The sequence below is a fragment of the Girardinichthys multiradiatus genome, chromosome 6, assembly GCF_021462225.1.
Source record: "Girardinichthys multiradiatus isolate DD_20200921_A chromosome 6, DD_fGirMul_XY1, whole genome shotgun sequence".
Lineage (NCBI taxonomy): Eukaryota > Metazoa > Chordata > Actinopteri > Cyprinodontiformes > Goodeidae > Girardinichthys > Girardinichthys multiradiatus.
In genome coordinates this window covers 23,784,632-23,797,519 of record NC_061799.1, presented here as the reverse complement: position 1 = coordinate 23,797,519, position 12,888 = coordinate 23,784,632, and the positions used below count along the sequence as shown (strand labels likewise).

The following is a 12,888-nucleotide window of genomic DNA, read 5'->3' as shown; positions in this document are numbered from 1 at the left end:
TAGTTAATTGCATAAATAACTTTTATATCGTTTTATTATATTTCAGACTTTGATATATTAATTTCTGTCTGACTTAAATAGAGTTCCTATTACAGACCAGCCCTTCTGAATTAATATTTTTTTTCTTTAAGCAAGGAATGACTAAAGTAGGGCGCAAAAGACAGCTGTGTCTTTCAGAGATACACCACTCTAGAAATACTGTATTATGTTCAAGAAGTAACGTATGTGACACCTGGATGCTACACGCCCAGGTCCACAAAGCATTAGTGTAAAAGTCATTTAACAGCAGCTCCAGTGAGAGAGAGGGAGCAGCGGAGATAAAGTGGAGGAGGGAGGCGGTGTTTCGCAGTTAAACCGCATCGCTGCTGTGAGGCGGCAGCCGGCTGTGTCTCTCATCTGGCTGCGGTCCTCTGCACCATGCGGGCAGGTCGGTGATAACAAACCTGTTACACGCCGCTCATGCGATGGCAGCGAGCCGCGGCGACTCCTCTCGCTCTTCCTCCTCTGAAGATTAATTAAAGACGGATTTTGGCTTCTTAATGAGGATATTGCGGAGATGGTAAAAGGCAAAGCAGAGGAGCGGACGCTCCAGTATCAGCAAACTTTGGTGAGTTTCGGGTGATGTCATGGATGATGCTTGCAGTCGCAGGTCGGACATGTTTGGCTTACATGGAGGATGGAGGCACAGCTGCTGCCTGCTCTGATCTGTCCTGCAGGACAGATGACTATGCTGCTGCTGTGTTTAATACCACCTATAGTACGTAAGATGTGAAATGCTTCTGTGTGATCTTCAAGCAGATGCAGTCCTCTCTGCTTATCATTAATTCACCTTGATCCACAGGTGTTGCATCACTCTGCGTCCACACCAACATAATGAATTCCCACCAAACCATGTCAGATTTTCCAGCCTGCAGGAATGCATGCATTGCTATCCACAATCAATTTATATAAGGCCTAATTATGATGTTAATATGCTTGAAACACTTTCCTTCTGTATCTCCCTTATATATCTCCTGCAGATCTCATCTTTCTGCACCCCTCATCTGAACCCTCTGTTAATATCCCCTCAGGCCTTCCTGTTTGCTGGCCCAAACTGATCTATGAACTAAAAGTGGAATGTTTCTGAATATTAATTGCCTCATGCACTAGTTTCCCCATCCATGTCACTACAGGACTGACAGTGATACCCTGGAGCTCTATATCTATATTCAGATAAAAGGACAGAGAGGCAGTCAGGCAGAAAACCTGTGGACTTGTGTCATCCCACAATGATTTATGTGTTGGTGACAATCAATGTGTCTCATCTTCTGTGTATGGCTTTTATTTGTTTCTGCATGCGGACATTTGCACACATGAATGCACAATTTTCAGACATTAGATCTATTCGTCATTGTGTTTTCTCACAGCTGTGTCGGGCCCCTGATGAACACGAAGATGTTATTCCCTTATTGCTGGTGTGAAGATCGATGTCATGCTGTGTTTCTCAGTTAAAAGATCAATAGCAATGTAAAATGGCAGTCTGTGAAGATTGGAACGTGCTGTCTGTACACCCCACCTCAGACTCTGGCCATCTTACTCTGATCAGTTGAATTATTGTTAACCCTTTACACACCGGTCCTGTTGCTAAAAATAGCCTTGTGTGTTTGTGTGTGTGTGTGTGTGTGTGTGTATATCTGCAGCTGAATGCTGGTGCAGTAGCAGCACTATTTATCACGTTTCTTTCCTCAGGTGAAGCGAAGCATCTGGGGTTTTTTCCTCTGCAAACTGAATGAGATTTAGAGATGACAATCACCCACTGCAAAAGCCACAAAAAGAAAAAAAGGAAAAAATGTATAATCTGTTGAATTATGATTTTCTTGCAGACCCAAATTGGATTTTGATATTGACAACAGGATCTTTTTGTGTTTTATTGTGTGCCTTCGGCAAGACTTTCTGAGTCAAGTGTTTGCTTGGAGTTTGGCAACATGGTGCTGCGGGCCAGATGAACAGATGTCACAGAGCCTTTAGGGGAAAAAACAGATTTATCTGATAAACCTCTCAATGAGGAAAAGTCACAGAAACATAATTTCCCCTTTTACACCTGGTGTGCGTTTTATTCAGTTAATATACATGCAGCAATAGTGTTTTATTAGAACCAGCATATTGAACACTGTAACCTTAAAAACATAAGGAAAAGCTAAATTTTTTAAGCGTGAACCAGCTTAAAATTTGTGTGTGTGTGATTAATTTGATTAACTTTCAATTAAGCCCCTCACACACCTGCCACAACAGCACCTGCGTTGTTTCTTTGGTTGTTTAATGCCCCTGGAGTCATGCCTTGCAAGTAAACCAACATTTAAAGGGATTATATAACAGCATGTTTTTTACTTGGTGCTCACATTAGTCACTTGCATACATTGTGGAGGGAATGTTGTTTCTCTAACTTATTCATATGGTCTGGCAGTCTCGTACAGTGTAGAGCTTTTTATTTCAGACTTGATAGAGCCTGTATGGATGGCCCTGGTTTAATTAGTTAATGATATTGGATTCAAATGATTCTAGTTGGTTGCTTTTCAACAAACCACAGACAATTGTGCATAAAGAGGAAATAAGTAGTTGCATTAAGTTATGACTGTCAAAATAACCATCAAACTTGAAAAATTTTCCTTTAGGAATCCAACATTCAATTGGACAGAGATTGAAAAATGGCAATTTTCCCTTAAATGTCTCTGGTAGGTGATCATTGGGTCAAAAACTGGAAAATCTCAATGTTTTTTTCTTTCCATTTTCATTAAATGCATTAAAACTAAGAACGTCCAACATTTTCACAATTAAATTCATCAGCCAACAGCATGGACTTTTGATGCATATTATTAGTTAAGTATTAGTTTAGTATTAGTAAGGGTATTGGCAAATGGTTTTGTGCATAAATGTGGGTGACCTTGTATTTCCTTTATTTTTTGTTGGATTCAAAACGGATTCCTCTAACAAAAGCCAATTTTATTTTTTACAATTCTTAGAAAAAAAATATTAGTTTGTCAAAATCAGAAATGGAAAGTGCTTCCAACCAGGAGAAGCCTGAACGGTGCATTTGTATTGTCTACTGAATGATCTGTATGATTGCAACTACTACATGGGTTTTTTTAATCCTAAATACATCTAAGGTTTTACTTCAAAACAATGTAAAACCTTTGAATTTTGATATTAAGAAACATTCAGATAAAATTAAAAAATAGATCAATTCTTGATTCCTTGCCTCCAAATGTGAGACCCATGAGAAGTCAAGCACTCTTGGGGGGGGTCCTTTCTGGCTTTTGGGCCTTAAGCAGCTTCAGCTTAGCTTGCTTATGCCTTGGGCTGGCTGTGATTGTGAAAATAAATGGAAGGCTATTATAACTTCATAAAATGGTACTTTACTGTGAGTTCTTGGAAACCAATTAGAAAGCATTTAGTGTTTCTCCACTAACTTTCATGCAGCTGGTGTCTTTGGTCAGGTCAAGGGAAGGGCATGCTGGGACTTCAGTCAGCGGTTGTCTGCTTTGTGTCTCATGGGATGGAGTACTGATGGTGGTAAGTTAAAGAAGCAGCAGATCAGACTCTAAAAAGAAAGGAGACAAGCAGATTGTGCTATGACAGTTTGTTTTCCAAGTGTTTGATTTTTTTATCTTTTATTTTTTTTTGTAGAAGCTTTTCTCAGAGATGTGGGTGGTCTGGATGTGTCATAGGATTCGCCCGAGTAGCTACATGTGTTTTCTCTTTTTAGGAGCGTGGGCAAGGTTGTGTATGGGCATTTGTGTGAATAAACATGTGCATGTGTGTGTTGGAGTGGGAGGGTATGTTTTTCACCCACACATATTCACCTGCCTACACACACAACCTCGTACAGGAGATCAGTGACAGCAGGTCTGTCCAGCAGTGGGAGGCTTGAGGGGTTTAGCTGATGTGAGAGTCAAAGTCATCGTCCACCTGAGAGGGACAAGCCACTCCCTCCTCCTCGGTACAGGGCACTGCAGCACTGCAGAAATGTTCTGTATGTTCAGCACACATGCCGCTGCTGTCCTTGCATGCGCACATGTAAGAATGTTTTTTTCTGAGGAATCTGCTTTACTGAAAAGTCAAGATACACCCCTACTAAGATCTGCTTCTCCTTCATTTAGACTTCTTTCAGTCTATTTGTGCATGATGAATATTTAAAAGCCACAATACTGCATTATTTAATGCCACATATGCACCAAGGGATGAAATTCAACAGACATGCAACACAAGTGAACCTAAAAGGTTTGTATTTCTTTAGGCTAAGCAATTGCAGATGCATATGAGCATACAGTAACTGTGTAAACAGATATGAACACAGTGCTTAAAGTGCATTATTCAGAAACCGGACACAGATTGTCTCCGGAGCAGTGAGCCAGCACTGTGTCCACAGAAAACTAGACTCAGCAGTGTGAGATCTGTTCCTTCTCTTTTTTATTGTTTAATGTGTCATAGACCAGTTGGGTTGGTAAATATCAGCAGGCTGTTTGAAGTTCACTTCTGTCTCTTTGAAAGATTTCTGGACTCTTAAATTAAGCAGCGATGCTTTGCTTGTCATCCCCCTAATTTAGACAGGAGACGATTGTTTTCGCTGAAAGGAATGTTAAACATCAGAATAGGGTTTAAATTGCACATCAGGCGCATGCATTTTTAGCATCTCTGTTGCTGTCGCACAAAAATTGGTGTCTCTTCAGGGAGGTATAGTTTCTCCTTGTCAGCACTCTGCACTCACAATCCCCCCCCCCACCCACACCCACAAACACACGCACACACATACACAAACATAGACTTTGGCTCTGGTCCACCCAATTGTTCTGTTACCTGCTCACACTGCTGAGTGAGCTACTGCTGAGGATGCAGACAAAGAAATCCCGAACTGTCCTAAATTAGATCGTTTTCATTTAACTGTCTTCACAACATAAATGTTTTAATCAAGTGTTTCTTTATCCTGTTCCTCAGGAACCACTGTCTTGCATGTTGGAGATGTTTCTCTGCTTCAGCCCTCCTGATTGGAATGATTGCATTACCTCCTCAGCATGCCATCAAGTGCTGCAGAAGTCTGTTAATCACACATTCTTTTAAGTTAGGTATGTGGCAGCAGGGATAGACCTACAACATAAAGTATAGTGGGTCCTTAACACCAGGAATGACAGACACCGTTTCCATCCATCCGTCCATTGTGGTGAGAGGTGGAGTATACTTTGGACACATCACGGAGATCCTCCTTCGGTGACCAGTCTAATGTGTAACCCGGCCCTCGCACATTGAGATAATCACCAGAGCTCCCCAGCAACCCTGCAAGAATTGAGTATGCTGATTAACCTAACAAGCATGTTCCTTGTAGAGTGCAAGAAATGATTTTTACAAACAACTCTAGACAAAAGTTACATTATGTAGAAAGCAGCAGATGCGGAACATTCCCAAATAAATGTAAACATTTTAAAAATAGAATTTTAAAAGCTTTAAAAAAGTGAAAAACTTTTGTCTTGTTTTTTTTAAGTAGCATTACTGATGCTGAAATGTACATTTATAAGCTCAATTTAGTTTAAGTAAAAAATACAGCAGGGAAAAAAGTACTGAACACGTCAATGTGTAAATATATTTCAAATAGGCCTATTGACATAAAATTAATAACAGATGTTGATAAAAACCTACCTAACCCACACATACAAATAATCAACACAACTTAGTCCCTACCTCCATAAAGTGGAATGAGACAGGGAATAAAAAAAGACATAAAAAATCTGTCACTATTTAGAAAGCAGTCCTGCTTTCTGTTAGGGCAAATTAAAATAATCTGGTTCAGTCCTAATTCATAAGTTTTAAAAGGCATTTATATGGTTGGTAAACCAAAGAGCTTACTCAAAATATTTAAAACCTTGTTAATGCAAAACATACTGCACCCTGTCTACTTTTAAGGCTAGGCTTAAAACTTTCCTTTTTGATAAAGCTTATAGTTAGAGTGGCTTAGTTTATCAGGGAGGGAGCCTTCCTCCCTCCCTGTTGGATGGAGTAAGGGGGAGTCAGCTTTAGCCTAAACCGGCTCAGTTATGGTTGAGGTGCAAACACACCCTCCATTTCTGCTACCTGTATGACCCCTTCTCTTTTCCAATGGTTATAATCAGTCTGACAGAGGGAGGTTTCCCAATCCTTGTGGTTTTTAGTATAACAATGACCATCAGTGGGACCCTTTGTGGGGTGCCTTGAGACAACATTGTTGTAAATAAGCGCCGTTTAACTAAATAATCTGAACTGAAACTATCTGTGTAGTTATGCTGCTATAGGCTTAGGCTGTTGGAGGACATAATGACCACTTTCACCCTCTTCGCTACATTTTCACACTAGTCTCCAATTTTGCATTATTTGCTGTTATTTCAGCTTTTAACTTTGTTCTGTCTTTTCTCTTCCTAGAAGCTACGCCTGGCCTGGCTCTGTGTCTACATGTGACACCTTTCTGGAGAGGGGCATCGTCCGAGCTTTTGCTGGCAACAACTTAATGCTCACCCTCTATTGATGATCCACATGGCCCTGTCTTTCAGTGTTTATCCCTTTCTCTCTCCTAGAGATGGCAATTGACTGAGCTTTTACTGTGACTAACTCTATGTGCTCTCTTTCAGACTCTAACCTTGAAAACTGGCTCAGAGTTTATCTGTTCTTTCTTTCTAGGTGAAACGACTAAAGGAGCTACATACATTAACATTTACTTCTCCTTCCCATAGAAAGTACTCCTGGATCAGTGCTTCTTTGTTCTTTTTGTGTCTCTGCTCTGTTCTCTCAAACCCCCAGTCGGTCGTGGCAGATGGCCGCTCACAATGAGCCTGGTTCTGCTGGAGGTTTCTTCCTGTTAAAAGGGAGTTTTTCCTCTCCACTGTCGCTACATGCATGCTCAGTATGAGGGATTGCTGCAAAGTCAACGGCAATGACTGTCCACTGTCTCTACATGCTCATCCAGGAGGAGTGATTGCTACAAGTCACTGACTGGATGCAATCTGCTGGGTTTCCTTAGATAGAAAAACTTTTTATCCAATTTGAATAAAAAGCTAACTCCGACTGCACTGTTCAATGGTTAGGATTAATTGGAATGTATGTACCTGACTGTTGTGAAGTGCCTTGAGACAACATGTGTTGTGAATTGGCGCTATATAAATAAAACTGAATTAAATTGAATTGGTTACAGACGCATTTCCAAACGTTTGAATATTCCATTGTGGCATGATCTGGAAGTGGAAGAAACATAATTTCACCATAAAATTTCCATGACATGGAGCTCCTCACAAGATTTCAGATTAATTGTAAGACTAGTCCAAGAGCCTTGTAACACTCAGAGAGAGATTTATAAAGACCTAGAATTTGCAGACCTGGATTTATTTTTATTTTTACGCCATTTCTACGGTCATATTTCTTTTACACCTCTGTGTCATTTTCTCTATTTTTTTTATATTTTTACATATAAAAGAAAGAATGAAATAAATTATGAGCAAGCATAACCTGACCAAAAATCACTAGAGATGCTCTTTGACGGATAATTGTCAAGTTTTACTTCCTGGCGCTATATCTTGTCCGGGAAAATCAAAATAGACTAGCGAAAATATCCCTGTGGTAAAAATGGCCGCTAAAAATTGTAGAAATGATTGTCTTTTGCACACAATACGAAATCTATATTATATAAAAATGTACAGAGCCTTAGGAAAGGTCATGCACCAGCAAGGCTTTATGTTTTTATTTGTTGAAGTAATTGAACATACAAAGTGTAAAATGCAAAATGACCTCCATGGCTATTCTAGTGTTGATACCTGGTACCAGGGTCTTTCCACTTCAAATCGCATAATATATGGACTAATTTGAATTCATTTTTTTTTATTTGTGAATGAATTGGTTTGTTACTGATGTCTGGTGTAAATTTCATGCCTATAGCCCCATTAAAATATATATTTACAAAAAATATCACTGACTTTTTCAATACATATTTTCTGTAATGTACCATATTTAAACTCACAGTGTCCAAATAGCTTAGAAACAATAAGAAACATATTGACTTAAGAAAATAGGTTCTTAAGTCAATATGTTTCAAGTTAGGGAACAAATAATCTTATGGTGAATGTGGCTCAGACTGTGTATTGATTACAAGAATTGGCAGTTCAATGTCATAGTGACCTAGAGAAACAGACTGCTGGTCTGGTATGCTAATGGAGGCAAACTGTTCAGACCATCCTGTGTGTGCAGAGCATGAATGAAATGCAGTGAAGTGTGAAAGTATTGAACAGTAGGACAGAGAACAGTGCTTGTACCTTGCATTTCAGTTGTTAAAATTGCATCACTTTTAGACTGATTGTGTTTTATATCTCTGAGCCATAAACTGACATGTCAGTTTGTTTTACCAACCTGCTCCAGCTTTGGTATTTTAAGCTTGAAGCAAGCGTAATCTCTCAGTTGACGTGGGCTAAAAATCCAGTTCTGTACTTAAGTATTTTTCGATAAAGCATCACTTTTTCTGCTTGATGCTTCTGTCTTCTTCACGTTGGATCCCTCCTTCTTCTTCAACCTCTGTGCCTCTCTAATGTTATTATAGTGTGCTGCTGTGAATTTTCTCTTGTCTTGGTTCTACATTTGCACATTTGTGCCTGACTGCGTCAAGAGGGTGTGCTTTTATTTCTCTGCTTGTAAGAGAAACAGCTCTGACTCATGAGGAACCATTCTGAAAGTGGCCTCTACTACCTATATTAATTCAAATGTGTAAGGCAGGATGACTCAAATTGCCACTTCCTCTTCTGATTCGATTTTCTGTCTTGTCCCTGGAGGCTGTATGGTTTGGATTAGACAGAGTGTTTTTGTACAGTTTTGTAACTCTGCTGGTCTCATCAGTGCATTCTCAGCACGAGTTTAACTAATCAGACAATCACAATCATATAGGATCTAAAGTATCCATCATTCTACCTGCAGAGATGTGACTCTCTGCAGAAAAGGAGATAAAACAAATCTAATGAATATTTATCATTAAAATCCCCAGGGATGTTTTTTCAAATATATGTCATTTTTGAATACATTATTTGGCAGTGACTTAGATATGGCAGACTGGATGGAGAACATCTGTAAACATTAATTTTAAAGTACTACCGCATATTCTCATTAAGATCTATAAACCATTATAACATATAAACAGGCTTGATCAAAAACCATTTTGTTGTATCTCTGGCTGTATGTTTAGGGTCTGCCTCAGTCTCAAGTCATTTGCAGGTGCCTACAGGGTTTTTTCTTTCTGGATTGCCATGCATTTAGTCCATTTATCCTCCCATTAACTTTGACCAAAGTCCCTGCAACCATAGCAATATTGTGCCACCACCATGTTCCATGGCCTGGATGGTATCTGATGTTATTTTAGACCAAAAGGTTTAATATTGGTCTCTCCTGTTAGAATTATGATAATTGACTAATTAATATTTATCAAGAATTATAATTTAAAATCATAATTTGAGAAAAATGTATTCCTTTACCACAAATCCTTATTTATTAATTGAAACCAGAGATGTCTGCTGGTGTTGTAATTTGTGGCTCAAAGCCCTTGATAATTACAATTGTTACATTCTCAGTAATAATTGATAACTATTACCAGATGTTACTGTTTAATCAACCGTTTCACCACAGGTGGAGGATCTTCGACCTTATTTTGACTGACAAATCACTCTTGCTCAAAATAAACACAAACGCCTTCTCTTTATCTACGTGAATATTTATTAAATCAACAGTCTTACACCTTGCTATTCTGATTCAATAATCTTCACCTAATCAAACATGCAAAGTTCTACATAAAAGGGTAAAATATCTCACTAAACAGAATGAAACAAAACAACATTGAGTGTGTATGAAAATCCAACCAGCAGTTATGGCAACAAGTGATAATATGGTGCTGAGCGGAGCTTTGGGAGCAGCCCCACCAAGATGTAGCTCAGTGTAATACACCCCACAGGGTCATAACCCCCCCCCACCAAAAAAAGTTGGAAGCTCAGCAAACAAAAGACAATAAAACTTTTGGTGACAAACCAATAAAAAGCAACATGCAGGATACAGATAAAGAGATGGTGAGTTTCCACCACAAAATTCTAACGGTCCAACTTTAAAATGTACCCTGAGCTTGCTCTCAGGTGTTAAAACAACACAGCAAAACACACATAGCTTGAAAAGCACAGCGGCCTTCAGATGTCCAACAGCAATCAAAGTTTCAATGAAATATTGCATGCACATACAATTTAGAACACTACTAGAACAATAAGCGGCGATTCTAAATCGCCCTAAAATCCTACTCTATCCTGCCCACGCTATTTCTAAAAAAGAAAAAGAAAATAACACGGTACTACTTGATCTTGTCTCCTCTGAGCAGAGGGAGAGAGAAGGAGGGGGAAAAGTTTCTATGCGTCCGTGGATAACTCAGGAGAGTGGTCAGTTTCGTCCTCTGGCCTACCTGGTGAAAAGGAAGGATATGACCGTCAACAGTCGACTGGAACAAAAACAAGGGTGGCAATTCCGTCTCCTTGAATCCTCCGTGGGGTTTTTTCTTCTGTTACGTGTTAAACTGACATCTTCAATCAGTAAAGTGAAATTTCTGGCCTTCCTATTACAGAAACTTCTTTCATGAATTTTCTTCTCGTTGGCCAACGGGGGGAGAATGAATGAAAGTCCACGTGGGATTTTCTTCTCCAGAATGATGCTCCAGTTGCGTGGTGACCGCGTCTTGGTTTCCAGCGTGAAAAAGGTGGGCGTTCTCAGAGTATGTTATATAACCCACTGTGACATCAGAGCTGCGACGCCCCGTCCTATCAGCCGTGGTGCCCGCTAGGATTTGTAGTAGCAGACTATCCTGGGGTACAAAATGGCCGATGACGCTGAACAGCATAGCAGCTCCAGCAATATACAAATGGTCCAATATTCAGCAACAAATGGTGAAACACTCCTAACCAAAGGTACTTCCTTCTGCATGTTCTCATGGCTTTCTTTCAACCATTCATGTTGTTATTGCTATCATTAGATCTTCTCACCTGAGCATTGGATCTCTGCAGCTCCTCCAGAATTACTATGGGTCTCTTGAGTGCTTCTCTAATTAAGTCTTATTAAATTGACAGAACCAGGAAGTGTCTGTCAGTTCAGGTGGACCATGTCTTGGAAGGTTGCACTGTGTTCTTTCCATTTTTGAATGATGGATTGAAATATTGTTTAATAATCTAACCCTGCTCTAAATGTCTCCACAACTTTATCCCTGACCTCTCTGGTATGTTCCTGGTCTTCGTGATGCTGTTTGTTCTCTAATAAACCTCTGAGGCCTTCACAGAACAGCTGGATTTATACAGAGATTAAATTACAAACAGATTTGTTTACTAACAGGTGACTTCTGAAGACAGTTAGTTGCAATGGATTTTTTTAGAGTTATCAGAGGAAAATGGGCTGAATAGATGTGTGCAGACTACACTTCAGATTTTAATTTGTATTTTAAAATTATGTATCATTTTTATTCCCCCTAAACCACCCCTAAACAACTATATATTTTTAAAGGTTTAAAAGAAATAAATCTAAATAAAACATACTGACCTGAGATTGTAATGTAACAAAAGAAGTGTATTAGTTTTTAAAAATGTAAAATGTTAACTCAGGCAGAGTTTAAAGTACGTTTTCTTTAGTTTATTTGTTTTTGGGGTTGCTTCAGTTTGGCCATGGAACAAAAACACATTTTGAAACACAGGCAACACTGAATATTGGAAACCTCAAAATAAAAGATAACACTGAAAAAAGCTAACTGAGCAAAAAGCAAAGAGATTAAAGTCGAAAACAGTAATTAGTGCAAAAATGTTACAAACCCCATAGCCTGAGAAAGCAGATTATCTGACTTAGCAAATGTGACACAGCGAGAGATGTGGCAGTGGAGTGTGGGAGGGGTGGGGGGTTGCTTACTGGAAACGTGGTGAACATACATTACAGTCTTCCTGTTAAAACCCAGCAGGTGATCCAGTACAGTACTGCTGCACTAAAAAGCTTCCTGGAAATCTGTACAGCACAGATAGATCAACTAATAATGTGAAGATATTTTCTGGTCATGAAGAAGTCTGTCCAAATATTACAAACAGGCCCATTAGAAGTAATATAGCTACAACAGTCAAGGTTTTAAATCCATTTAGGGACTATGTGTCCCCTTTGCTTTGTCTGAAATGTGGAGTCGTACTCCCTGTGAAAGAGTTTTTCACTGAGTAGAAAACTATATTGTTCATCCGAATCCTCCTTTGGATTAGGCTTTAATAGAAGTGCCTGCTAAACACATTTGGCATCTATTAGACCGTTTTCATCCATCCATCCATCCATCCATCCATCCATCCATCCATCCATCCATCCATCCTACTTATCCATGCAGGGTCACGGTGGGCTGCTACCTATCTCAAGCAGTCATTGGGCGAGAGGCAGGGTTAACTCTGGACATGTCTCCAGTCCAGGGCAACATAGTGACACAGCAGAAAAATAACCACGTGAACAAGCCAGCTAAAATATAGAAAAAACCTAATAATGGTAGTGACTGAGAAATTCTAAAGCTATAACATAAAAACTGTCCCTGCAAAAGTTTTGGACTGCATCATAATTTCTCTATATTTTCAGACAGTTTTTCTTTGGACTTTTGCTGCTTTTTCACTTATTACTAAACCAGCTCTCGTTCCGAACCTTGGTAGCATATTGTGCGGTGTGTGATTTAAAGAATACAGATAGTAGACCAGTGAAGGATGGAAGAAGACAATTTGCAGCAGATGGACACAGTCTAAAAGTCCGATTGCTGCATTTTTTCTCTGTTTTAGAAAAGCTGTTACTTTAAGATACTGGGTACAGTTGTGCTCATACGTTTTTTGA

At 39.3% G+C, this 12,888-nt stretch overlaps 1 protein-coding gene across 8 annotated transcripts in view; it reads left to right on the top strand.

Annotated features, from left to right (window-relative positions):
• The window catches only part of clcn2a (chloride channel, voltage-sensitive 2a), an 85,948-nt gene that overhangs the window by 7,624 nt on the left and 65,436 nt on the right, over window positions 1–12,888 (top strand). For 6 of the 8 annotated variants that reach the window (XM_047368104.1, XM_047368108.1, XM_047368105.1 and 3 more), the window contains exon 1: window positions 427–607. The exons of the other annotated variants lie outside the window; for them this stretch is intronic. In XM_047368104.1, coding sequence (XP_047224060.1) covers window positions 557–607 — 51 coding nt within the window. In that variant the 5' untranslated portion in view covers window positions 427–556. Of the gene's footprint in view, window positions 1–426; window positions 608–12,888 lie in introns of those variants that run through there. 8 annotated transcript variants of the gene reach the window in all.